This window comes from Myotis brandtii, unplaced genomic scaffold, assembly GCF_000412655.1.
Source record: "Myotis brandtii unplaced genomic scaffold, ASM41265v1 scaffold112, whole genome shotgun sequence".
Lineage (NCBI taxonomy): Eukaryota > Metazoa > Chordata > Mammalia > Chiroptera > Vespertilionidae > Myotis > Myotis brandtii.
This window is the reverse complement of record NW_005353838.1, coordinates 4,869,603-4,896,695: the sequence shown is the minus strand read 5'-3', so window position 1 is coordinate 4,896,695 and position 27,093 is coordinate 4,869,603. Positions and strand designations below refer to the sequence as shown.

Sequence of the window (27,093 nt, the reverse complement as noted above, 5' to 3'; positions counted from 1 at the left end):
GTTCGCTTCAGCTGCCTGGCTGCCGGCCGCCATCTTGGCTGGCAGTTAATTTGCATATCACCCTGATTAGCCAATGGGAAGGGTAGTGGAGGTACAGCTAATTACCATGTTTCTCTATTATTAGATAGGATGAACTCTGTGGACTGAGATAAGACAGGGAGAGGCTGGCAACATGCCCAGAGTTCCTCCACGGTTACAAATCCTAACTTGCTAAATTCTGTTTATGAGGATGAAACCTCTGGCAAAAGGCCCCAACATGTCTGAAAATTATCTGTAAAGGCAGAAAGTCATCTAAATGTAATGTACTTGAAACTATTCATGTATGCCGCAGTACAAATATGATGATAAGTTTTATGAATTCATTATTTTTCACACAATATGAAAAGTGGAACTGCAGGAATTGTCTGATTTTAAATATGGTTGGAAATGTGGAGGTCTCAGGTGGGTTTATCCCAAGAATTCAAGGTTGGTTTAACACTAAAAACCAATCAATGTAACTTAAAACATTAACAGTCTGAAATAGAAAAACCACATGATCATCTCAGTAGATATAGAAAAAGAATGCGACAAATTCCAACATCTACATTCGATAAAAACCCAGAAAACTAGGACTAGAAGGGAACTTCCTCAAATTGACAAAGGGCATCTATGATCAACCTACAAAACTGTAACTGTTTAACCGTGCTTTAAATTTGTCTGCAAATGTTCATAGGAGCTTTATTTGTAGCAGCCAAAAAATGCAAACAACCCAAGTGTACATTATCATACTTAATGGTGAAAGACTAAAAGATTTTCCCTATGTGTTGGGTACCCATATGCAGAAAAACTGGCCAAACAAACTTTGATCCATGCCTTGCACCATACACAAAAATTAACAAAAGTTGATTATAAATCTAAATATAAAACCTAAATTAAATATCTAAAATTAAAGATTGACCATTCCAAGTGTTGGCAAGGATTTGGGGCAGCTGGAACTCTCATATACTGATGACAGGAATATAAAATGGTACAGCCATTTTGGAAAAACAATTTGGAAACTTTTAAAAAAGTCAAGCATATACCTAATGTATGACCCAGCCATTTCTCCCTTGGTTTTCACTCAACAGAAATAAAGCATATGCCCATACAAATTTGTCTGTAAATGTTTGTAAGAGCTTTATTTGTAGTAGCCAAAAAATGGAAACAACCCAAATGAACATTAACAGGTAAAGGCATTAAATTGTGGTCATATACAAGCAATGGAGCGCTACCAAGGAATAAAAAGAAATGAACTATTGGTACATGCAACACAGATGATCTCAAAACAACTATACTGAGTGAAAGAAGCCCCCTGAAAAGTATTTACTGTGTGATTCCATTTATATAAAATTCTAGAAAACTCAAATTAACCTAAAGTGACAGACACAGAGCAGTGGTTGCCTTAGAAAGAGGAGAGAGGGGCAGGAGGGAGGGAAAACTCTTTGGGGTAATGGACATGTTTGTTATTTTGATTATAGTGATGTTTACATGTCAAAACTTACCAAATTGTACACTTTAAATATGTTCATTTTATTGTATGTCCATATGCCTCAATAAATCTATACGAATAAAAGGGTAATATGCTAATTAGGCCAGACATCTTCTGGACATCCTTCCTGACAAAGCTGGGGGCGTGGCCCTGATCTCAGGCCAGGCCTGGGGACCATATCTGCACATGAATTTCATGCGCCAGGCCTCTAGTTTGTTAATAAAATGTAAAATTTACACATGGAAAATAAACACATGAGAATGTGCTTACCATTAGTTAATAAGGAAAACTAAATTTAAAATCAGATTGAGATCCAATATAGTTATTGGGGAAAGGGTACAGCTTGTTTAATATGCTTTCATATTAGAGCAGAAATTTCCCTGATTTAGAAATAACATGAACACAGCCTTTAAAGAAAACAGTCGTATTATTTATTACAATGTTTTACGGAGCCTCTTCTCTGGTGTCATGTCGTCCACCTCCACCAGTCATGTGGAACAATGTATTCCCTGAAAAAGAATAATTCAAGCTGGATTTTGAATTATCTTAAATATTATCACATAAAAAGAATGTTTTCAACAGTTCCTGATAGGGGCGTAGTGGTTAAAGCAGATAAAGTGGTTGAACGGAGGGAAGGCTGTTAGGCACAAGTAGAAACAATCTAAGTCTCAACTAGAAAAGGTTATATACCCGTCAAAAACACTAAGATAAAAAGATAAACAACCACAAATGTTGGAGTAAATGGTCTGGCAGTTTCTTATTAAACTATACATACACCTATTCTGGGACCCAACAATTTCATCCTTAGATGTTTACTTAAAAGGAATAAAGACATACCAGTATGTTCACCCACAAAAAAATTGTACAAGAATATTCACAACAGCTTTATTCATAACTAGAGGCCCGGTGCATGGATTTGTGCACCAGTGGGGTCCCTCGGCCTGGCTTGCAGGGATTGGGCCGAAACTGGCTCTCTGACATCCCCCAAGGAGTCCCAGATTATGAGAGGGTGGTTCTCTGGTGACGCACCCCGGAATCGGGCTCCCTCCTCTCTCGTTCCGGGTGCATCACCTGAGAAGCACAGCTGCCAAGTTACCACAGCTCAGCAGCTCCTGCATTGAGCGTCTGCCCCTGGTCGTCATTGTGCATCATAGCTACCGGCCAGTCAGCCGGTTGCTTAGGCTTTTAGATATATACACAGTGTTGTTGTTTTTTCAAGTAGAAACAGCCTGGGTGCCCATCAACAGGAAAATGGAAAAAACAAATGGTGATATATTCATGCAAAAGAATACTCAGCAATAAAAGGAATGAACCACTGACACATGCAACTTTAATCTCAAAAACACGCTGAGTGAAAGAAGCATTATGCTTTGCATGATATCATTTATGTAAAATATTAGAACAGGCACATTTACCCTATGAGGCAAAATAATCAGAACAGTAGTTACACCTGGTAGGATGTGGAGTGGATTGCCTGGAAAGGGTCAGGAGGAAACTTCCTGGGATGACTGCAATGTTCTGAGTTTTGTAAAGGGTTTGGGTTACACAGGTCTATGCATTTGCAAAAACTCAGCAAATTTATACTTAACATTTGTGTACTTCATTGCATGTTATATCGATTTAATGACATGCATGTTGAACTATTAGGGAAAAGTATACCGATGTCTGCAATTTATTTTGAAATAAATCATAAAAGTGACATGGATAGATAACAATGTAGAGTGAAAGGTAGAATCCATGTGGATGGTATTTGGATATTTACCATAAAATTCTGTCAACTTTGCTGTATGTTTGAAAATTTTGATGGGGAAAGCCTTTTAAGAGGTTTGGAGGAAATTTGGCATAAGTTTTTGTCAACCTAATCTGGGTTTTTCCGATCTCTGCACTTACTCATTGTGGGACCTTGCACAAATTAACTTCTGCAATTGTCATTTTCCTCATTTGTACAATGTAGTTCATACCTCATATGGTTATTCTGAATGCTGAGACAACTCATTTTACATGCATCACAATGATTGATGGTAGACAGAAAGCACTCAATAAATATAACTTACAATTTTTTTAAAAGTATATACAAGACACAAAACAACTGGTGGAAGAATGTGGGGCACCTTAATTTGTTTAAATAAAGCAATATGATTTCCTCACTAGGTAGTTCAAATAACCATAATAAGATTTCTTTTGTTTTGTCCCAGAAATGTTTTAGAAAGTAAAAAAAAAAAATAATAATCTTATTGCATTGATATTGTGAGAATATACAGAACCTTAGATCAAGGAGTGAAATGCAGAAATACACCTCTTATCAGCTTAATATCTGGACTTGCTGAAAGAAGCTACCCTGCTTCACCCAGTCTTGAATTAAACACTCAGAAATGTCACCCCATTATGTTTTACACCTGGCACTAGCACCTGTTGAGTAGGTGGGCACACAGTGAACGTCTCTAACACATTAAGGTAGAGAGGAGGGTTAAGGTGGGGCAGGAGGCTATTAATCACAACTTCCCTTCACCCCCAAGAGAATAACAGACTCACACCTGGCAGGTGGCAGAATGAGCAACTGTATGCCACTGGGGGGAGCTGGGAAGCCCCTACTTTTCGGGGAAGCTTACTATATTATCTCCAGGTATGTGTGTTATCTGTAAATTTCCATATTCTTTGCTATCTGTGTACCTTTTGCCATCTTTTTATCAACCATCCTGTTACCCATCATGCAGCCCACATTTCCACACAATGTTGTAAGTGCCTGAAACTAAGTAGTAGCAGCTTGTCCTTGTCCTGCAATTGGGCACAGCCCTTCCGTTTGCTACATGGCCCACAGTTCCCTACTGGCTTCCACACGAGGTGCATGTCCTGCCTGGCCCATGTGGCACTTGGATCTTGGTCTGGTTCGATTTGGGCAGTGGTGAGACAGTAGGAGTTTCTTAGTCGTCGGTTCAGATCTAGACTAGAAGCACACACCCATACGCACCAAAACAGGAGGGCAGTACCATTTTATGTACCCTTTTAAAAAATGACAGGAATGTCGGTGGTCAGATGCCTTGATGAGTACATGGGATCCTTTCTAGCATTTTATCAAAAGAAGGCAATAACTTAAAGGAGAAGGAGAAACTCAACAAACCTCTTTTGGAAAAAATCTGACAGGATTCAAGTCTTAGGACATTCTTTTCTGACACTCCTGGAAACAAAGATTAGGTTTCATAACTATATTTGCTTTGAAACCCATACAGCACTGCTTTCTTTCTTTTCTCTGGTATTTTTAATCTATTCTCCCTTTTCCAGATTGAAATGAACTGGGCAGGGCCATTTACCTAGTGTCTAATTAGAAGTTTGGGGCTATATCCAGCACATGGCAACTATTCAACCACTTTGTAATCACATCATGTCTCTAAAATGCTCTGAAAGCTTCAAATATTAAATTAAATAGTTCTATTAAATGTGCATAAAATGAGAATGAATTTTTCAATTAGTGGATATAAAAGTATTCACATTTCATATATGAAGATAGTTTTATCATCTTGCTCCTGAGGTAATCACTTCTGCTTTCCCAAATGGTTGTAATACGTAGGATCAGATTCAGAAAGATCATATTTTTAGCCCACATATAAGTATTTTCCCTTTTTCTAAAATGTTACCCATCTTCTTTTCTGTTGCACAAAAGACAGTTTTATGTCTACTCCCTTTATTGCTGTAAGTTTATGGACTCTGCTACTAATTTCCTGACTTAGAAGAGCTAATACGTCTCTCTCCTCAGCCCTGTTGATTATAATAAGGTTGAAATTTCTCTGCAAGCTTCAAGGGCAGAACAGGGCAGAATTTACATCATTCTTAACATGGGTTCAAGCTACAACTGAAGAGTTTTTATGTAAATCATCCAAGCTCAAGTTCCTTGTTTTAACCTTAATAGGAATCAGCAATGATTTTTACTGCTATTTCCACCCCCCCCCCTTTTTTTACTAGTTATTTTTTTGAGGCTGAATCAGAGAAATGTATGGGACATGTGCACTGCAAGCAACTGGATTTCTCAGACAGGAAGCACACAAAAATACTTTCTCCTTTTACTTAGGTTGCATTTATTTAACATTCTAAAGAATGACTATCTGATTTCAAGGATCATATTTAGATCAATTTTAACAAATAAGAAAAAATACTCATTTCACAAGTAAGATAAAACCAAAAGTTTTTTCTGCCTAAGCAGTTAGTTCCCAAGCTACTCCCGGAACCACCTATCCTACAGAGAGCAAAACTGGTACGACCCAGAATAACTTTACCTTACTGTATTGCCCAAGCAAAACTGGAGGACACACCAACTAGACCGAATGGTGAAATGAGTACAACATTCTTAATAATTAAGAGCTAACAGGCTACATATTAGAAAAAAATTCACTTAAAGTTTGCTTGGAATCTTTTACATTAGTCTATGATAGAAACACAAATAATCAATGAGAACATCAAGCCACGAGAATAAAACCATGGAAGAAAAAATAATTAGTACAAATACAAAATACAGATACATATATAAGGTTTTCTTTTTAACTGTGATGACACATCTTTGGTTCAAAAGTATGCTTTCACATTACAGATATCATTTCTCATCCTTAAGCAAAGTATGGTACAGAGGACACAGGATTTCTTTCTATCTTTTGTATCTTTCTTTTTGTCTTTCCCTCCTAGTATTACCAATCAAAATTCCATACTATCCTTTAAGAGCCACGTTAAACACCTCCTCACCAATGACCTTTCCCCCAATTATTAAAATTAAGCTGTTCTCAACATTTTATATTTTCAACACCACCTAGCTAAAATCTCTAAAATGCTAGACTTCTTGGGAGAACATTCTAAAAATCCCTTATATAAAATGAAGTTCTTACCACCTTATATGGCAAGAGTTTAAAATATAAGTCATAGTCATCTGGAGTTAACACAAGATCTTGTGGAGAACTTGCTATGCAAGTAATAAAAAAGGAGGACTGGACACAGTTGTTGGGGTGTTTGGCTAAAAGTCTCATAAGTTACATCTCAAAATTAAAAATTTTCTCACTCTTTTTCTCAACTTCTGTTTGTGGTTTCTTCTTCTTCCCCAGGGTCACACACCATCTGGTAAACATAGCAGCTAAAGACCCTGCTGGGTTTCTGTTCTATGTGTAGGACCAAGTCTCTGTCAAAGTAGACTTCGTGGCTGTATGTCTGCAATGAAAACACAGTCAAATGCAATCTCCCCTTCACTATTTAGAATAGAACCATATTGACTACTTGTCCCTAAAATGTCACAGCACCTATGCCAGGGATCTTCAAATACACATTTGGAGGCAAAATAGTTGTCATAAAAGGTTTATTTTTCATTATTTGTGGATATGCAGATTACTTACGAGAAAAGCATGACACAAAATGCTAAGAATGAAAAGAGCCCTGAACTTAGGAGTCTGAACACCCAGATTTTATTGCCAATACTGCAACTGTTTCACCATGTTTTGGTGGGCAAATTGCTAAACCTCTCAGGTTCTCCACTGATAAAACAAGAATTGGATAAAATATTTCTTATAGCTTTTATATTTTATAATACTCAAAAGAATAGACAAATGCTTCTAAGAGTGCCTGGAAACACTACATCCTTAGATATGGTCTCTATTAAATTACTGTGGGGATTCAATACAGTAAACTTTTATTTTTTAAAATAATAACAAACTTTCAAAATGAGAGAAAACCAAGGACTATGATAAGGAAATAGTCAGCATGTCCCGGAAAAAACATAAAGTTTTATCTTTAAGGCCACTGGGAAGGTGACATCCTCTACACCCTAGGGGTGGAAGTCTTAAGAAGTACTCATTTTGTCCTACATGTAGTCCAGTAACCTCTTTCATGTGGTCATTGGTCTAGGTGAACTTGGACTGACACAGATATAGAAACATCTGTTTCAATAAATGCCACCTATAAAGGGAACCCTTACAACTTTGTATTGCATGAACTCTACTCACCACATCCCATGACTCCACCAGTGGAATGCTTTTAAGTAAAGTTCCATATTCATTACAGTGGAAATCAAGGTGAGCTTTTCCTTCGGCATCTATTTGAGTAACAGCTACCACAGAAAGCAAATCCAATTCATCTTCATAGTCCACAATTTTGAAAGTCTTGGGGAATAGATGGATAAGGCAAAGGAAAAGAAGAACAAATCCAGTTATCCAGTTAGGGTTATCTCTACATTTGTAGTTTAACTATTCTACTACTTATGAAAATGATGCAGAAAAAAGAATGAGTGGGTGGGAACATAGGGAGGAAGGTGTCTCTACTTATATGCCTAGTAAAATACCAGTTTCAAGAGTTTCGGATTTTGACAAACAGAACCAAGTCTAGGTACATCTCAGCCAAACTATAACTGAAATTCTCTATTATGAGCAAACCAGAGCTTCTCCAAATTCAAAAGAGATATTCAACTGCTGTCTCTGAATATCTGGTTCCCAGAAACAACTAAATATATAGAGCCTAGTTCTGCAACCTGAAGACTGCCCACTGTGCTTGGAAGGTTCTTATGACAGAAAAAAACAAGTCATTTCAAGAAGAATTGATAGCCCATCATATACTATTTAGGATTCTATTTGTCATACTTTTTTTTTAAACCCTTCTTAGTTCCTTAAAGAAAACAAACAAACAACAAAATTGCTGCTTAAACTTGAGGAAGGATATTTAGAATTGAAATTCAACCCACAAAACAGGAGTAGGATAAGAGATATAGGTTAGATTAAAGATGGTAAAGATGAAAACCTAACTCTAGAACCCAGGGAAGAAAACCTGGGACTCCAACAGCCTCACAGGGAAGCAGATCCATGCCCAGCCATCAGGGATGGACCAGAGAGACATGTCCTGGCAGGCACAGCAAATTTCTCTTACCACATGCAAATCCTCCACTTACATTTGGTCAAACTGCTTGCTAACCCATTTATATTTTCTACCTTTACCACTTATGACATACAAATTTACATAGATTATCTGTGGTTCCTTTTCATTTATTCTTTTGCATTGATCTAAACTTGGTCAAACTTCAAAGTTTGGGTGTGCTTTTATAGATTTTAATCACAATCCCTTTCAATTTTCCTTTTCCAGGCTAAAAGTTTTTGTTTTCTTATCTCATGATGTAGAGTAGCCCTCTTTGCAACTACCTCCTTCTCTCTTAATTATTCTTGCTACCTTTGGGTAGTTTTGGTATGTCTTTCTTGAATACAGTTTTTTATACAGGATAGGGAGCTTTCTGCTTTGTTCTCAACAGATTTCCTTGGTTCAAAAGAATAAATATATATTTTTTCCTTTTTGACAGTAGTCACATACTGGGCCAACTCCAACCTATTTTTAAAATTTTTCAAAAACTATCCTTAGAAGGTTATTCTAATATTTCTACCTAGAAATAGTACACAAATAATATAGTTCTATGGTCTAAATGGATTTAGTATTTATGCATTGGTTTTATATTTGCAGCATGGTAACTGTCAGTTGATTTCAAAAGTCCTTCCAATGCCTCTTTAAAAGAAAAGGATAGCCCACTGGTGTGGCTCATTGATTGAGTGTCAACCCATGAATCAAGAGGTCACTGGTTTGATTCCCAGTCAGGGCACATGCCCGGGTTGCAGGCTTAGTCCCAGGTAGGGGCATGCAGGAGGCAGCTGATTGGTGATGTTTCTCTTTCATTGAGAAAATCTATCCCTCTCCCTTCCTCTCTCTCTGAAATCAATAAAAAGAATAATTAAAAAAGGATAAAAATGTATTAGCTCAGTGACTAGTAATGTCAAGTCCAGGCCAAAGGCTGAACTGATTTACGACCCCTCTTCCCTGGCCCATGACATTAAACAAACATATCCATGTCTAGTAGGTAAAAAAATAAGGTTAAAGCCATAAAGTCAGAAGGAGAAAACTCAAGACTTTTCTAAGAGATTTCCCTCTAAAGCAGCGGTTCTCAACCTGTGGATCGCGACCCCTTTGGCGGTCGAACGACCCTTTCACAGGGGTCGCCTAAGACCATCCTGCATATCAGATATTTACATTACGATTCATAACATTAGCAACATTACAGTTATGAAGTAGCAACGAAAATAATTTTATGGTTGGGTCACAACATGAGGAACTGTATTTAAAGGGCCAGAAGGTTGAGAACCACTGCTAAAGTGTCCACATTAACACAACAAAACAATAAGCTAATGGTATTTTCAAGTTATTTCAGTCCTATGAACCTTTCTGCAAATAAAACCTTATGAATAATTCCAATCTGAAAAGAGAGGGTAACGGGAAAGCACTGGTTGAAATAGTATGCACAGTCTTACCGACTAAGGCTGCATGGAGCTCGCCCCCAATCTCTACCCCAGGGTCCCTGTTGGCCAAAATAATTTAAAACCCATAGGGCAAGTACATACTAGTTTGGTTTGTTGTCTCTGGCTAGAGTAATACCTCTTGTTCTGGGTCATCATCCAGAAGATTAAATTTTTTTTTAACCACCCGTCCAGATGCAGTAACAGTGGGTAAGTTTTCATTCTATCAGATGGAGAGAGAAAAAAGATGTGACAAGTCCTAGTATATGCAGTTAATAACAAAATTAATTAGCAAATGTGGTAAAACTAACCAACCCTTCTCCAACATCCATAATTCTTTCCTCAACTAATAAAATTCTGAATCAGCTTTTTGATCCTCCATTTAATAAAAATACTTGTTACTGTAAAGTTTTTAATGGATAAAACACTAAAATAGGCAAAAATAAATACGAAGGTTACAGATTCGCTACTTCACTCGCCCTTCAGACTCTGCTTTAGTATATGGTACAGCAAATAGAGTGGATCTGCTTTTGGAAATTTCCCTCTGTATGATTTCCTTCATATTCTTAATTTGTATGCTAAAGGAAAAGAACCAGCTGGAGTCAAAGCAATGAATTAAACCCAAAGGTTGATAACTCATCAATAAAAACTTAAAGAGAAACCCAGAAAGGAAATAGAAATAAGCAAAAAATACTCAATACAGTCCTGGCTGGTTCGGTTCAGTGGATAAAGGGTCGGACTATGGATTGAAGGGTCCCAGATTCTGGTCAAGGGCACATGCCCAGGTTGCAAGCTCCATCCCCAGTAGGGGGCGTGCAGGAGGCAGCTGATCAATGATTCTCTCTCATCATTGATGTTTCTCTCTCTCTCTCTACCTCTCCCTTCCTCTCTGAAATCAATAAAAATATATTTTAAAAAATACTCAATATAATCAATTCTCTGCAGATCTCCTATGTACATGGGGTTAAGACCAGCTAGCCACATAGACAAAGTGAACAGACTTTTATAAACTTGTGCTGTTCTTGTCAGTCATGCTAAAGGGCAAACACATCTGCACTATTCTATTCCTATATAGAAAGACAGTGATACACACAGATTTTAAAGTACTCCTGACTTACTTTGTTCTCTCTGTTGGCCAATATGACAAAATCTTCAGAGATCTGATGCTGGCCACTATTATTTTCTATTTCATTTAGCTTTAAAACTCTGAAAAGAGAAAAAAGGATTCTAAGAACCTAAGACTTCAACTCACCATCAAAATGCCAAAGTTGAACTAGTGAAACTCAACAAATGAAAATTATAGTAACAACACTGAGTTAGTTCTCCTCTCCTGATTTTCTGAAATATTAACATCCATTTATTTACGTGTCCATAAATTCTTTCAAATTCAGGTATCTTGTTAAACAGAAAAATGTAGGAATGATGACCAGTGCTACTGAGGTAGGTAATGAAGTAGCATGCTCAGGCTTAAGCCATCTTCCAAACTGGCTTAATGAAAGTTACTTTTAAAAAAAACCTCATCTCTGCCATCCTGCAACAGGTCTTTAACGTTTTGACTTTAACAATGGCATTATAGTACAGGCATACCTCATTTTATTGCTCTTCGCAGATGTTGCATTTTTTTTTTTTTTACAAACTGAAGGCAAGACCCTCCACCAGCAAAAAGATTAAGGCTCACTTTATTGCAATACTTGCTTTATTGCTGTCATCTGGAACCGAACACGCAATATTTCTGAGGTATGCCTGTAGATAATTTGCATTTTTATTTCTGAAGATAAAATGAGATATCAATGAACAACACTTGAAGTTAATTATAAGACAGACTGGATTATCAACCATGCTTGAACTAAGAGTTTTCATGAAAGAGTAATATTTAAGAACTGCAAATGACTCAATACTTTTCTTTTTTCTTAAGATTATATTTAAAGATTTGGGTTTTCTGAGTGGTTTCCTTGGATCAAGGGAAAATAAAATAATTTGCTCACCACCCACACAAATCTGTTCACAGCACTAACAGGCTTCAAAAGCACAATGTTTTCAAAGCTTTAAGTCTCAAGTGCAGGCAAAGAGAGCAGCAGGGAGAAGCAGCTACTGTGGCCAGGAAGAGCCAGAGGCCTTAGAGTTTGCCAGATATAAAGAAATCAGATTAATTTTAAATTACCCCATTAGCTATCTTAATTAGTGCGGATATTGTATAGTGCCTATCTATTAAAACCTGGCCAAAGGGCACATACTCTCTGTGGACTTTATTTTCTTTCTTTTTTAAAAAAAATATATTTTATTGACTTTTTACAGAGAGGAAGGGAGAGGGATAGAGAGTTAGAAACATCGATGAGAGCGAAACATCGATCAGCCGCCTCCTGCACACCCCCCACTGGGGATGTGCCCGCAACCAAGGTACATGCCCTTGACCGGAATCGAACCCGGGACCCTTCAGTCCGCAGGCCGAAGCTCTATCCGCTGAGCCACACCGGTTAGAGCAGGACTTTATTTTCTTAAACTCAAACTGCCCTAACTGGTTTGGCTCAGTGGATAGAGCGTCAGCCTGTGGACTGAGGGGTCCCAGGTTCGATTCCGGTCAAGGGCATGTACCTTGGTTGCGGGCACATCCCCAGTAGGGGGTGTGCAGGAGGCAGCTGATCAATGTTTCTCTCTCATCGATGTTTCTACCTCTTTATCCCTCTCCCTTCCTCTCTGTAAAAAATCAATAAAATATATTTTTAAAAAAACAACTCAAACTAATATTAAGAGATGGGTGGTAACAAACATTAAAAGTAAGGTTTACAAAAGCTGAGCCAGTTTTTATAACTTTTTGTAAAAGTTCACAATCGTATTTCATTAAGACCAGTCATCCTCCTTATACTCAGTCCAGAGAATGAACGTGGAGTAGACACTCCCTTCTTACTCACGAACACTCACTGAGCACCTTAGTCTGGGCTAAGCACTGTGCTCAGTGCTAGGATTAGAGGAGTCAGAAAAACAGACTCTTTCCCTGTATTTATGGAGCTCATGATTCCAAGTCTAGATATTTAAACAGATGTTCACACAAATAATTAGTTAAAATTGCTTTAAGTGCTACAGAGGAAGATTACATAGCTGGTGCAATGAAAAGAAGACGAGGAGCTAATCTAACAAAGGTTTCCGGAAAGGACTCTGTGGAAAAGGGACATTTAAACTCAGGCATTAAATATGAACAGATATTAGGTAGAAGAATAGCTCAGGGAAGCAGACTCCAAACACAGGGAACAGGTCTCCGCCTTTCTGAAAAGAGGATGACTGAAGTAAACTGAGTCAGAGGAGGGTCTTTCAGACCATGCCAAGAGCAACAAGAAGCCATAAAAAGGTTGAAGCAGAATTCACATGGTCAGGTTTTTGTGTTTGTTAATGTTTCTAAAAATCACTCTTAGCTGCTGAGAAGAAAACAGACTTAAAAAATGCAAAAATGGATTTTTGGAGTCCTGTAAGTACACTATTAAATTACTATGGTCCAGGCCAGTGATGACAATGGTCTGGCCAAGATGATGACAGTGGCCAAGGGCAGAAAGTGGCAGATTGAAGAAATATTTAGTAGCAAAATAAACTGCACTGACAGAGAGAGAGAGAGAGAGAGAGAGAGAGAGAGAGAGAAGATGTGAATGTTTAAGTATATGTACCCTGATGAAAGACAAGGTCAGAAAAGTGCCAAGAATGATTCCAGATTTCTAACATGATCTTATGTGAGAGATTTGGGCTAGAATAACATTTTTGGAATTTTGTATACATGATCTTTGAAGCCAAGGGAATATAGAATTCTGGAGAGAGAAAAAAAGAGTGAGAAGACCAAGTCCTGAGGACTTCTAACAAAGTTTGAGTAGAGGAGCATGACGTACACTGAGAAGGGCAGATCACAGAGAGGGGGACACATTTACGAGAACTGTGTCAGAGAAGCCAAATGAAGAGGGTTTCAAGGAAGGAGAGGACAACTCTTGGAAGATGTGGGTTAACAAGGTTTACTTCAAACGATCTGCTACCTCTCCTATGGCAAGGCTGTTATTTAGAACAAAGAAAAATCATCTTTGTTCTCATTAATCCTGGAGAACTAAGACCTGATGAGGATGAGCCAATCTGCCATCTTCTTTACTTTCAAATCATCCATCGAAGAACTTACTCAAAGATAATTATTTATAAACGTAATGATGAGGCTGAGGGAATAGTCAGGTTTCCAGATGTCAGTCTCTGAGAAGCACTCTATAGGCAGCTAATTATTTCCATAATTTGCTCAGCAGTTAGCTAGTACAAAAATAAAGATCCCAGTAAATGCTACCAAAAGCTACTTTTAATTTTAAAATAACTAATGAAAATACTCACTTGACCTGATTTGGGCCAACATGTATTATTCTTCCAGAAGCATCAGGATGAAAATAGATCCAGTCAGATTCTAGAGAACAACATTCCATTTCTTGGATCCCATTTTTAGCCTGAAGTTGGGAAAAAATATTGAGACTAAAGATTAAAAGAAAGGAATTTTTTTTCCTTTCAAATCTAAGAGCAGTGACAGATCAGTAAGTCAAAGGTACAGGGAAGAGAAAATATTAACCAGTTGAACCAGGATGTGTATAAGGGCTGAATTAGGACACTCAAACTTGAGAAATCTAAAACATTTATATTCAGGAATCTCATAGATTTACCCTGTGCCAAATATTATACCTCACAAAAAATCTCTTAGTTACCGTATCTCAGGCACACCCAATTTGTGTCAGCATCAGATGTTTTACATTCATTATTTCATTTGATCTTACAACATTCAAAGCATATTTTGTTATCTCCACTTTATGGGAGAGAAAACAAAGAGTATAAATCATTTTCTCAATGTTTAGCATCTACTAAACAGCAGATTTGACTCCAAAGTCCATGGACTTTCCATTCTATAACCTTGCCATAATTATGCTCATGCGGTCCCCTCCCTTCCCCATCCCTAACAAACCGTCACTCAGAAGAGTGGATACATGAAAATAAACATGTAACCAAACCTAAAATCTCAGGTCATATGATCTCCTTGGATAAGCCAAATATTAAACTTCAGTGCTGAGGAAATGGTCTAATACTGCTTAGCCTTTAAGACCGTGGAGACATTTATTTCACAGCAGTCTATTTAGACATTAAAATCACCTCCATGATATGTTATCACATATGCACATATATGTGTTTTGCTTTATACACAAAAGCACTGGGAACCATTATCAGCATGAATACTAGTACATTAACTTCACTAGCTTTATCTAAGTCACTTAAATTCTTTAATTTCTCCAATTTAAAATAAAATAATACCATCTTTCCTATTTGACACTCATGAAACTTTGTGAAATATTAGTGAATTTATTCCAGTAGCATATATTGACAGCATGCTATGTTTTAGGTGTCACACTAGGCGTTTGTACTTGACGTGACGTGAACGCACAGTAATCCTTGCCATCAAGAAGCCCATAATCAAGAGGGGAGGCAGAGAATAATAAGGCAGTGTAAAAAAAAAAAGTGATCAAGCATTCAACCCAGGTGAGCAGAATTTCAGGAAGAAAAAAAGCTTAAACTGAAACTTCCAGGATGAGCAGAAAATGACTAGAAAGAAGAGAGCAAATTCAAAAGCACCGAAGTATTCACCTACCTAGCGTGTATGTGTATGAACACGAGAAGCAACCAAAATTAAATTAAGGAAAACAGTGTCCAGCCATGAGACAGGAGCAGGAGGCTGGGGCTATGTCACAAGTGCTTTACATGCCATGCTTTTCTAAAAAATTTGAATTGAATACATTTTATGTATCAAGTTAGAGAATGAGTTTTAATTTTCCAGAATTTAATAAATATCCTCATAAGAATGATATTATTACATTTTATAAGAATATCAATGCAATTAAGCATCTTGGATGCAACCACTGAAATTAATGTGTCTATGATGGCATTAGCGCCAGATGCTCCTTCAATATAAAATATGTACATACTATACATATCTTTCTCTAGGAGATTATTCTCTTTATTATAATATCTATAACGCACAAAAGAAACATTATCCCTCTGTATTAAACACTATGCAGTATTACAAACTTTGTAGTGTTTATTTGTTCAAATGCTAGATTTCATTTATTTATTTATTTATTTATTTATTTCAAATGCTAGATTTTAAAGTCAAATGCTAGATTTCATTTATTTATTTATTTATTTATTCATTTATTTCAAATGCTAGATTTTAAAGCACAGTTTAATAGAAGGCTCTGACACATGTACTGAATTCTTCAGTTTGGATGCATATGTGCTTTGGGATTATCTACTCTTCCGACTGACAGGTGGAAGGTAATGGGCATATGCATCATTATGTCACTGCAATAAAGCTGTCTAGCAAAAGGATTGAAACTTCCCCTGGATTTGGCAATTATTTATGAATATATTAAAATACAGATTTGACTAAAATCTGTATTTTAATATATAATCTTAATCAATTATTACAGAAGGAGAGCCCATGCCAGACATGCTGAATATGGATATTGAAAGCCATTTTACACACACGAAAGAATATGTCTTATCAGTTCTTATGTAAGAAGAGTATGTACTAAATATCCACAATGTGAACTGTGTAAGGTTGGGCTGGAAGAAAAAGTTAAGTAAAAAAGAGATACGCGAGGTCCTGTCAGCTGAAGGATGTCCTCTGCTTGGGAGGTGAACAATCAAACCAGACTTGTCACGGCAGGAAACAGCCCCTCAAGAGTGCATCGCAAAAGAGGCTATCACTGGGCGGGGCCAAACAGGAGCTGTTATACGAGGTACGTAAATGAAAAACAGAGGGAACATAATCCTGCACAAAGAAAACCAGAAGACACTGTACATAGTGTTCCCTGCTGGCCACAACATCAAGGGAAATAGATAAATGAACCCAAGACTGTGCTGATCTTCAGCATGGTAAAAGGCGACCTGTACTCTAAAAGGCTCTGGGTCCAACAGCAACTGAGCAAGATCCTGAAAGACATGGGTGGAATAAGCTGAGTCTGCCTCAGAAAAGTTCATTTGATTTATCAAGAGGTTCCAGAAATAAACAAAACTAAACCAGAAATACAAAACAAATATGGAATGTACACTCATTCTTTTGCACTTACCTCAATCACTGTACTTAACAGACAGCATCTAATTTATCTACATATTTGTGTGTGTTTTTGAGAGTGTAAGCAACTTGAGGAAATGTGTCCCAGCCATATCTGGCACACAGTTGGCCCTCAATGATACTTATTAATTGATAAATCAATGCCTAAAATCACTTTTTAAATGAAGAAAAATAGATTTAATGGATAGAAATTTCTTTTGTCTTACCATGTACCATTTCTTCCTATTTTGCCATAAATAATTTAAGAAAGGTCAAAGTGTTTCATGGCTTACATTGTGAACACTAGAATTTTACCTGGTTCTGTTCTGGAAAGCAAAAAACCATGAAAAAGCAGAACCAACAACACATTCCACCAGCAATTTCAGAGGCAGCCTGAACATATTTCATTGATTCCTACCATGAAGCTTTCAGAGATGATTTGCATGGGTTCCCCTGCTGGGAGACTGGTAAGAAAAAACACCTAAGTAATCTCTGGTACCCTAAGAATTTTCACATGTTAATGTTTTTAAATTCCAGGTAGGACACACAAGCTTTTGCTGTATTCTTTGTAATCCTCAGTACTATACATTATTCACAAATTAATACAAACAAAAAGTAACTCAGGAACGTGAACTTATTAGAGAAGCAGAGAAAAAAGAATTTCTGATACGAATTTACTACTAAAAGGTCTGATCACTCATGATTTACCAAGGAGTTGTCTTTAAGGGCACAAATATGGAAAACTCCCTTCTGTTTCTTCTTATTAGGTGTGATGATGTAGTGCCAAGGGTGGCCTCCAATCTGAAAGGCGTTCTCCAGGGAGGACACCTCAAAGAGCGGTGGTGGCGTGTCTGTAGACATGGGCAAAAGGAATTTATTAGCTTTCTCTGTTCTGGTAGCTTTGGAACACTCATTAACTGAGTTCAACCTTTCTTTGCATGCATCATCTCTGAGTTTCCATTAATGAAAAATTACTGTGTTCAAGAAAATAAAAAACAATCAGGAAACAGGCTTATTGCTAAGAAAAGAGAAAGCTGGTAGAAAACAAATGTTAGGCTATGAGTCAACCTTCTAGACATCTGTTTTCGGGGTAAGTGTGACCTGTAGTTGAGTGGAGATAAAAGTGGGCTGAAGGTGCTTATGATGGAAAAATGACAAAGTACAGCCAATAAAAGCAGCTGCCATTTACTACGACGCATCTGCCGTGTACAAGGCTGGGTTAGATACTATTTCCAACTCTCATAACAATCCTGCAAGATAATTAGGTCTAATAATTCCTTCAATGTGAGGAAGACATCTTCCATAATCTAGACTAACAGGTTAAATTTACCAAACTTTACAAGAGCAGTCCTGCTAAGGATTTCCAGTGTGGAAGTGATATTAGTCACAGTGAATGTAAGCAGTTAGGATAGGCCCTGTCACAATGGAAGCTTTATTAAAGGATAGCCAGTACTACTATATTATTATTAGACAAGTTAAATTTAAGGGAGTTTAGGTACATCTAGTCAGTCACTGGCTTTTGGAGATTGACATCATATGAGAAATAAAAGCATACCTCGTTTTATTGCGTGTTGCTTTATGGTGCTTCATAGGTGCTGCATTTTTTATAAACTGAAGGCAAGAACCTCCACCAGCAAAAGATTCTGACTCACTTTATTGTGATACTTGCTCTGATACGGTGGTCTGCAACTGAACTCACAATATCTCTGAGGTATGCCTGTGCTTGCTTTATTGTGATGGTCTAGAACTGAACTCACAGTATCTCTGAGGGATGCCCATAATCTGTTGGTGTTTCTTAGTCGTCTTCGATGACAATTAATTTTAGGTAGAGGTAACGGATTTACTCTTACAGAAATACATCAGCGGAAGGCACGGCATCTTTAGAAGATCAGAATTCCTTTTGGGCAGCCTGTGAAGCACCACATGGTCTGTTTGAGCAAGTGGCTCATCTATGATTCCTTTGTTTAGCCTTTTACTTGAGAGTTTAATCTTTGGTTTATGAGGCCACCACTGTCAGTAAAGAGGCTTATCATGTTATTATAGAAACGTGTGCTTTATTAGGCCTCTTCATAAGCACAATTTACTACTATACATAGGTGACAGTTATCGCCATACGGGAGAACTATGAGTGTTTAAATTTTCTCTATTTCATTTTCTATTTTTTCTGTAGTAAAAATAAACTGCTTTGCCTGGCCGATGTGGCTCAGTGGTTAAGCATCGACCTATGAACCAAGAGGTCAGGGTTTGATTCCCGGTCAGGGCACATGTCTGGGTTGCAGGTTCAATCCCCAGTGAGGGCCGTGCAGGAGACAGCCGATCAATGATTCTCTCTCACCATTGATGTTTCTGTCTTTCTCTCCTTTCCCTTCCTCTCTGAAATCAATAAAAATATATATATTATTTTTAAGTTTACTCATGTGATTTTAATATCTCTTTCCAAATATTAAATCACATCCTTGTATTCCCAAGATGAACTCTGGTCAGTCATGGTTTATTTCTTTTAACATACACTGCTGAATCTGAGTAATATTTAATTTCTTTTTTATTAAACTGCTGAATTTGATAAGCTGGTTAAATAGAGAACATTTTTATTATATTTATAGAATTTAATATAATTTTATTTTTTGTGCTTTCTCAACCATTAAGTATACTAGGGGGTTCTCTCTGTGTCTAAGCTCTATATTCAGATAGAATGGTAATTATATTTTCCTTGGAAAATACCTTTCTTAGAAGTAGGTAAAATTGTAGAATTGCAAAATAGTAAGTGAAGTGGGGGCAAAGATAGTAACATTTGCTGCAACTCATCATTTTGCAGATAAGGAAATCCAGACTAGAGAGGTTAAGTGACTTGCCAAAGGCCATTGATCTCTGGCCAAGCAAGGCTCAGCATCTCCAAGCCTCAGTTCAATGAATGAATGATAGATTTTTCTTGACATGTATTCAATAGCAAGGAGCATGCTGTATAAGAGTAAAATGAGTTGAGTTTGTAATTAAATTATAAGAAAAACATTTGGGTGATTACAATTAATAATTTACACGACCACTTATTTTTAAAGGTGAAAAAATACTATATAGTAGCCATACCTGTGAGTTTAATATTACAAGGAATGCCAAAAGGAGCCTCTCCCACAGTTCCAGCAGTCCCACCCCATCTGCATGCACACCCTAAGTCAAGTTTCTGTTGCATGAACTAAAAACAAAACAAAACAAAAATGGTGTCTTTAGCACCTACTTATTGCTGTCTGGAGAGAGAAAAATTCAAATTCACATGTATATGACAGAAAATGTCTTTATTTATTCAGGGTCTTTATGTTTATCTTCCCACCCCTCTATTAAAGGTTATTTTGTCTTTCTGCATTTCCTGAATTTTTGTAGAGTAGAAATTTACACAAGTGTCTCACTTTAAAAGCATCTCATTAAAAACACCATACTTCAGGCCAAACCTCAAGTTAATTATAATAGGCAAATTCCAGTTTTCTCTACCTGTTCAGTGATGGCTTGGAAGCTATAGAGTCTGACCAGTCCTGAGCCGTACATCACAATCAGTATTCCATGAGATAAGGTAGCATCTGTAACGTTCCCGAAAATCTGAGGGGAAAGGTAGATATCACCTGAGAAAAGACCAGAAGGCCAATCCTCTGAGTGTTCACAGTGGTTTATGCATTTGCTTAATATTCAGGCTACCACTACAATACTGCTGCCTCACATCATAAGATAATTATAACTTAGAAACTTGAAATTAAGGTGTTATTAAGGGTGAGTGGTAAGCCACTGGAATCTCACACTGAAGCACTAATGGGAGATGCAGTAGCATTCATCTGCTTCATCTATTTGCTTCAGTTTTGTCAATATCTTTTAAGGACAAATTGTATTCCTCATGGATATGGCTTTACATGAATCCATCTAATTCTAAATAAATATTTACTCTACCATGCATAGCCTGCCAGGGACCTGTTCTTTGTGCTAAAATGTTATTTATAAAGAGACTTAATTTTTTTTAGCTAATTGGAGGGGGAGAGATTAGATCTAAAAAGTAATTCTAATAAGAAACAGCCAGCTCCAGATCTTTATTATTACCTTGTTCTCTAAATCTTTGATAGTGTTTAATTTTTTAGTCATGTAAAAACCAAACAAGTTAAAGACTAACCACCTATTATTAATTAATAATAATTAATTATTATGAATCTAATAATTCAAGTAAGACTTTGGTTCATTGCTCCCTTTCTGTTTCTGTGCAGTGGACTTGGTCATGATTCTCCATAGAAGTTCTGATGAAGAACTTGATCCTATGCTTATTTTAATATTTAACAAAAGCCAACATAGACAAATATTTAGAGCAATAAAAGAATAGAAATTAAGTGAAAATGGGTTTCTATTTCTACTCAAGACAAGTTACTGAGTAAAGATTTACTACCCCAATAAATAGCTTAAAGTACATTCCAGTCTGGACCCTGGGTAGCCTGATCATGCATGATAAGTGAAAGATATACTTCAATTCCAAGTCAGCATATTGAAACCATATTCCTCAAATGATAATCTTAGCCATATGAGAATAAATAGAAACAATTTATGACTTCATTACGTGTTCATTCCTGCTGTAGACTGTAATTAGAATAGACAATTAATCTACAAACACAAGGAGGACAATTATGTTCATGAGTTGTGTGTTTTGGTTATCTCTTAGAAGGTAAATTATAGTTTGCTTTGATCTTGACTAGCTCATGACTTTTTTTTTCACTGACCCTGGGTCCCCACTATGTTTGTGTAATACAAACATAGTTTCAGTTATTGAGTGCTATAATAAAATAGTCACTCTATCTTAAAATTTGGTTTGTAATTTGGAGTCAAATTTAGTTTAAAATTCCAGTTCCTCCACTTATTGCCTGCTTAACGTCCTACTTGAATACATTATGTTATAATGTCATAAAATGCTCAAAGTGCCTGATACAAAACAATTAACAAAATAACTATTATTCTTCAGCCTTTATGCAATTTAGTATATTATGCTTATATAATATAAACTTTTAAAAAATACATTCATCTTGTTTGCTAATGATTACTAGTGGACTGTCAAGATCTGTTCTTTATAATACTTTAGGTGCTTAATTAGAGACTAGTAGAAAAGGCCCTAGCTGGTTTGGCTCAGTAGCTAGAGCATCGGCCTGTGGACTGAAGGGTCCTGGGTTCAATTCCAGTCAAGGGCATGTACCTCGCTTGCAGGTTCAATCCCCGGCCCTGGTTGGGGCACAGGAGGCAACCAATGGATGTGTCTCTCTCACATCAATGATTCTTTCTCTCTGTCTCTCCCTTTCCCTTCCACTCTCTCTAATAATCAATGGAAAAAATATCCTCGGGTGAGGATTAACAACAACAAAAAGACTAGTAGAATAGACCAACAAATAACTATTCACTTAGAATAAGTAACAATTTCTTAAAAGAAAGTGGGAGGCTATTGATTCTTTTACTCAAAGGAAATTTGTCCTTCTTTCCTCCCATATAACCACCCACAAACCAATAAGAATGGCAATAACAATAAAACATAAAACTTAATGAGTTGGAAATGTACATATTTAATTATAAGACTTGTTTATATATCATAAGTTTTAGATCTATACTTTGCAATTAAAATGAGGCTTTTTGTTACAGCTTTTCACTTTTATTTAATGATAATTTTAACAAACCTGGGAATAGTCCTCTGGAAAAATACCTTACTCATTTCATAATTTTATAAAATAGTGGTTTGTTAATGACCACTATTCAACACTATCCACATGAGAGACACAAAAGCATGCAGAAAGATGAAGGAATGATTAGGCTCTCTTCCCATGTTAAATGTTCTCATATATTTTGAAATAAAATAAACTAGGTCAGCAAGCTTTTTATAGTCAGGGGAACATTTCTAATCACACCTACTAAACAAATAATTAAATCAGAAATGAGCGCTTACCTTTTTGTTGATCTCCAGAATCCCTATGAGTGAAAAAGGTAGAACATGGAACACTGCAAGGTACAGCAAAACAGGCTGTGGAAGGCCTGCCTAAAAGGAAAGACTGAAATTACAGGCAGCTCTCAAGGGTATTTCAGAAGCACTGTTTCCTGAGCTGAGAACATCCAACTGTCCTAGCATGCAGTTATAGATGGTTTCACGAATGGAAAACACCCATCTGTCTACACTAGAGTTATTTAAACAGAGATTCATACATGTTCAAAATATGTCCATTAAAATGTTCACCCTTCAGTCACACATATGCACATATACACAAAACTTATAAAAGTAAATATAAAACTAAACATTTCTTAGCAACAAAATATAGTTTATATTCTATACAAAAACATTTTATATACTGTAAAACAAAACACATATTACATATTGTATAATATATCCCTATATTATATTATAAATTATACGTTTATGTTAATATAAAATAAATGAATACATTATATTTTAATGTAATATTAACAATTAATATTGTAAATTGGAATTCAAACAATAAAGAGCCTAATTGAAAGACACATGGTTATCATGGTTATATCATTTAAAAGCAGTGTTACTCTGACATATCTACCGTAATGAAATGAGAAAAGAGTATCGACAATACAAGCTTGAGTGATTTCTCTGCTTGAAGAGGATGGCTTCCTTACTTTGAAGAACAAGATCCAGTCAATTTCTTTCTACCATGGAATGTAAAATAGTCCGTACTAGCCCACAGTGGTTTAAAGGGAATTTCTGAAATTTGTGGTAAACAACTTGTATAGCATGGTTCAGAAGACAAAGATCATTAGTTCTTTTATGACAAAGCAGCAGACAAATCCCTATGGAAAAAACAAATTCTTCATTTTATGGAATGTTTAAAGATGTCTACCTGCCGGGTCAATGCTGAGCCTTTGTTCTGAGCTGACTTGACTGCAATGACTTCTTGAGGAGTGTCCCAGCTCAAGTATCTTTGAAAAGAATGAAGCAAAGTTTATTCATTTGGGGGTGGGAGGAGGCTTCCTTATACTTAAATCAAAATATAATATATATTTTATGTCAAATTTTAAAAAAATGTTTTATTGATTTTTATTTTATTTTTTAAAATATATTTAGAGAGGAAGGGAAAGGGAGAGAGAGAGAGAAATGAGAGAGAGATAGAAACATCAATGATGAGAGAGAATCATTGATCGGCTGCCTCCTGCACACCCCACACTGGGGATCAAGCCTGCAACCTGAGCATGTGCCCTGACAGGGAATCGAACCGTGACCTCCTGATTCATAGGTTGACGTTCAACCACTGAGCCATGCTGTCTGGGCTGTTTTTATTGATTTTTAGAAAGAGAGGAAGGGAGTGGGATAGAGAGAGAGAAATATCAATGAGAGAAACATCATCGATCAGCTGCCTCCTGCACTCCCCCTTCCCCCGCCCCCCCTTACTGGGGATTAAGCCTGCAACCCAGGCATGTGCCCTGACTGGGAATCGAACTGGTGACCTCTTGGTTCATGGGTTGACCCACTGATCCACACCAGCCAGTCATATGTCAAGTTTTTTAATTATTTAAATTATAAAAGCAAAGCAATTTATTTTAAAAACAAATAAATAGCTAAAAGAATTCCCTCCCAATCCTTATATGAAAATATTCTTATAAAATATATAACTTTAATCCTTCTGAGTTTTGATAAAAATTGTTTGATCTAACAGTATTCAAACTTAGAAAACAAAATAACCATTTTATATAAAGTATAAAAAATATTACTTTCACGTTTTGAATGCACATACTTCAAAATTTACATCTAGTTTATAAAACTAGTTGTTAAAATAACAGTTCTTAGATTGTACTAGGTGGGTAATTGAACTGAAACAGACTAGCCTTCAGGAAAATCTACCATAAAGTGCATCTTACATATAGAATACTATTTGTAGACTAGAGGCCCGTTGCATGAAACTTGTGCAAGGGGCTCGGCCCTTGCAGCAGCACCGGCTTCCTACAGAAGTTCATCAGGAAGGTCGGCTTCCTACAGAAGGTCATCAGGAAGGTCGTCTGGTCTAATTAGCATATTACGCTTTTATTATTATAGATGGAAAACATAAGACTTTTTAAAAGTTTATCTGCCAACTACTACAGGTTTGCTACTGATAAGGATACAAAAAAACATTATAAAGGGTCTTTATCCTCAGAACTTCAAATTTAGTCATGAGGAGAGAAAAAAAGAATAGATTTATAAATTGAGATCCAGATATGCAATGGAAAACTAAAACACACACACATGCGTGCGTGCACACACACACAAAACTTGCTTTGAGTTTCCTGGGCCACAAGTCTCAAATTTTTATAATAAAATCTTGAATAATAAAGTCACAAATAATACCTGAATTTGCAATACGAAGCAAGATATATTTTCTCAAGGACTCTTCCCGTACTTGCTGAAATACGAAGTAGCCAGTTATGGGCTGTCAGTGCTATGAGTGAGGATTTATAATCTGATGGATTGGGCAGCATTTCCCCCTAAAAAAATGAGATGGAAAAGTAAAACTACTTGGCCATGAACAATCTGCAGTACTCAATGCCCAAAGAAAATAGCTAAGCACTAAAGAAATAGTCAAATAAGTATATCAAAGAAATAATAGTAAATGCTCAAATACACAAATAAAGAATTAAGACAAGGAAAAATAAGGTTGTGGGTAATTGTTTCCTTTTCTTTTTTTTATTTTTTGTGGGGTTTTCTTAAAATCAAATTTATTGGGGTGACATTGGTTAATAAAATTACATAGGTTTCAAGAATACAGTTTGTGGGTAATTATTTTCATCATTAACTTATTAAGTGAGTCTATTCATATAAGCACTAAAACAGTACGTGAAATAACGTATTACTTACTATTATTTATCATTAAGTATCCAACAAATGTTAACCAATCATTACAATAGTAGTAGGAGTATTACTAATGCTGCTGCTGTGATAAGGCTGATAACAACAATAACAAGTTCTTAAGACCATGTAGAATAGCATAGCAATTAAGAGTCATCATTAGAATAGATATTTCTAAGACTTGTTTTCCTTTTGACAGAAGTCAAAAGGGCAAATTATCCCATTATTCACTGTGGCTCCATTCTAGCTCAGGATGAAAAGTTATAATCCAGAATCAAGGCAGCCCAATGAGAACAGAAGATGGACCTGGTTTAAAGATAACCTACGTCCCCAAGGAATTACACCCCCAAAAGGAGGAGGATAGCTGCCTGGTGCACCTGCTGCTGCAGAGCTACCACCAGGTGGAAGTCTAAGACAGGAAGACAAAGAAAGCAAAAGGTCCTATTTGATTTGTGGAATAAAAAGGAAGTTCTAAGAGGAGAGTTACAAATAAGGAAGTTAAAATTAATCTAGTATTTGCTTAGGCAGTAAGTGAACAGAAAAAAATGACGGCATAGTTATTTTATACATGCTCTCAAAAGTTTGTCTTCCCTTTCAAATGTTAGAAAAAGAAATAAGAGATACTTTTAAAATCAATTTTTTATTATATGGTGTGTTATAGAAGTATCATCTAATGGAGAGTTTAAAGTTTTTAAAAATGTAGTATTTATACCTTGCCTATTAAAAAAAAGAATATGAAGGAGCATATATAATAGGTTTGAGCTATTTTCCTAAACCAAAAGTTATATTCCACACATCGTCTCAGAAAAGAATGGTGCTAATTTAAATATAGTTTCGCATCAGTATGTTAAAAACAATGCAATGTGTTTCTTAATTTTTCTTAATGGAAAATCTTCACTTCAAACGAGAACAAAATGTTTAACAGGAAGTGACGCTAGGAATTAAGTTACCTGAAACTCTATTTTTACAGGACTGCTCTAAATTTTTAGGTGCTTTGTACTAGTGTCTTCAAAACTTTTCTCAAGTAAGAAATTTGTCCTCATCCTCCCTGCACCAATGAAAATGGATGCAAAAGGCTTTCTATGTTGGGGCACATAGAAACAGTTATTTTTAGGTTTCAATAAGGAGTTGGGGAAGAAAACATAGATTTAAAGCTTTCTGATTTTTAAAATGGAGCCTTCTGTGAACAGAAAAAACATGTCCAGGAAAAAAGAAAGCTGTAGCTACAGAAAACTACAATTCTATATAAAAACAGTGTATTGTTTTGTTTTCTAAGTAATTTTAATGGGCCCTAACCGGTTTGGCTCAGTGGATAGAGCGTCAGCCTGCGGACTGAAATCCCAGGTTC

The 27,093-nt window shown here is 36.4% G+C and overlaps 1 protein-coding gene across 1 annotated transcript in view; it reads right to left on the bottom strand.

Annotated features, from left to right (window-relative positions):
* Window positions 1-5,557: 5,557 nt before the first annotated feature.
* The window catches only part of DCAF17 (DDB1 and CUL4 associated factor 17), a 32,551-nt gene continuing 11,015 nt past the window's right edge, over window positions 5,558-27,093 (bottom strand). The window contains exons 5-15 of the mRNA XM_014545745.1: window positions 25,248-25,384; window positions 23,767-23,845; window positions 22,851-22,940; window positions 20,387-20,491; window positions 19,988-20,093; window positions 17,612-17,754; window positions 14,146-14,255; window positions 10,917-11,004; window positions 9,938-10,021; window positions 7,480-7,635; window positions 5,558-6,691 (exon numbers count right to left, since the gene is read on the bottom strand). Coding sequence (XP_014401231.1) covers window positions 6,554-6,691; window positions 7,480-7,635; window positions 9,938-10,021; window positions 10,917-11,004; window positions 14,146-14,255; window positions 17,612-17,754; window positions 19,988-20,093; window positions 20,387-20,491; window positions 22,851-22,940; window positions 23,767-23,845; window positions 25,248-25,384 — 1,236 coding nt within the window. The 3' untranslated portion in view covers window positions 5,558-6,553. The remainder of the gene's footprint in view (window positions 6,692-7,479; window positions 7,636-9,937; window positions 10,022-10,916; window positions 11,005-14,145; window positions 14,256-17,611; window positions 17,755-19,987; window positions 20,094-20,386; window positions 20,492-22,850; window positions 22,941-23,766; window positions 23,846-25,247; window positions 25,385-27,093) is intronic.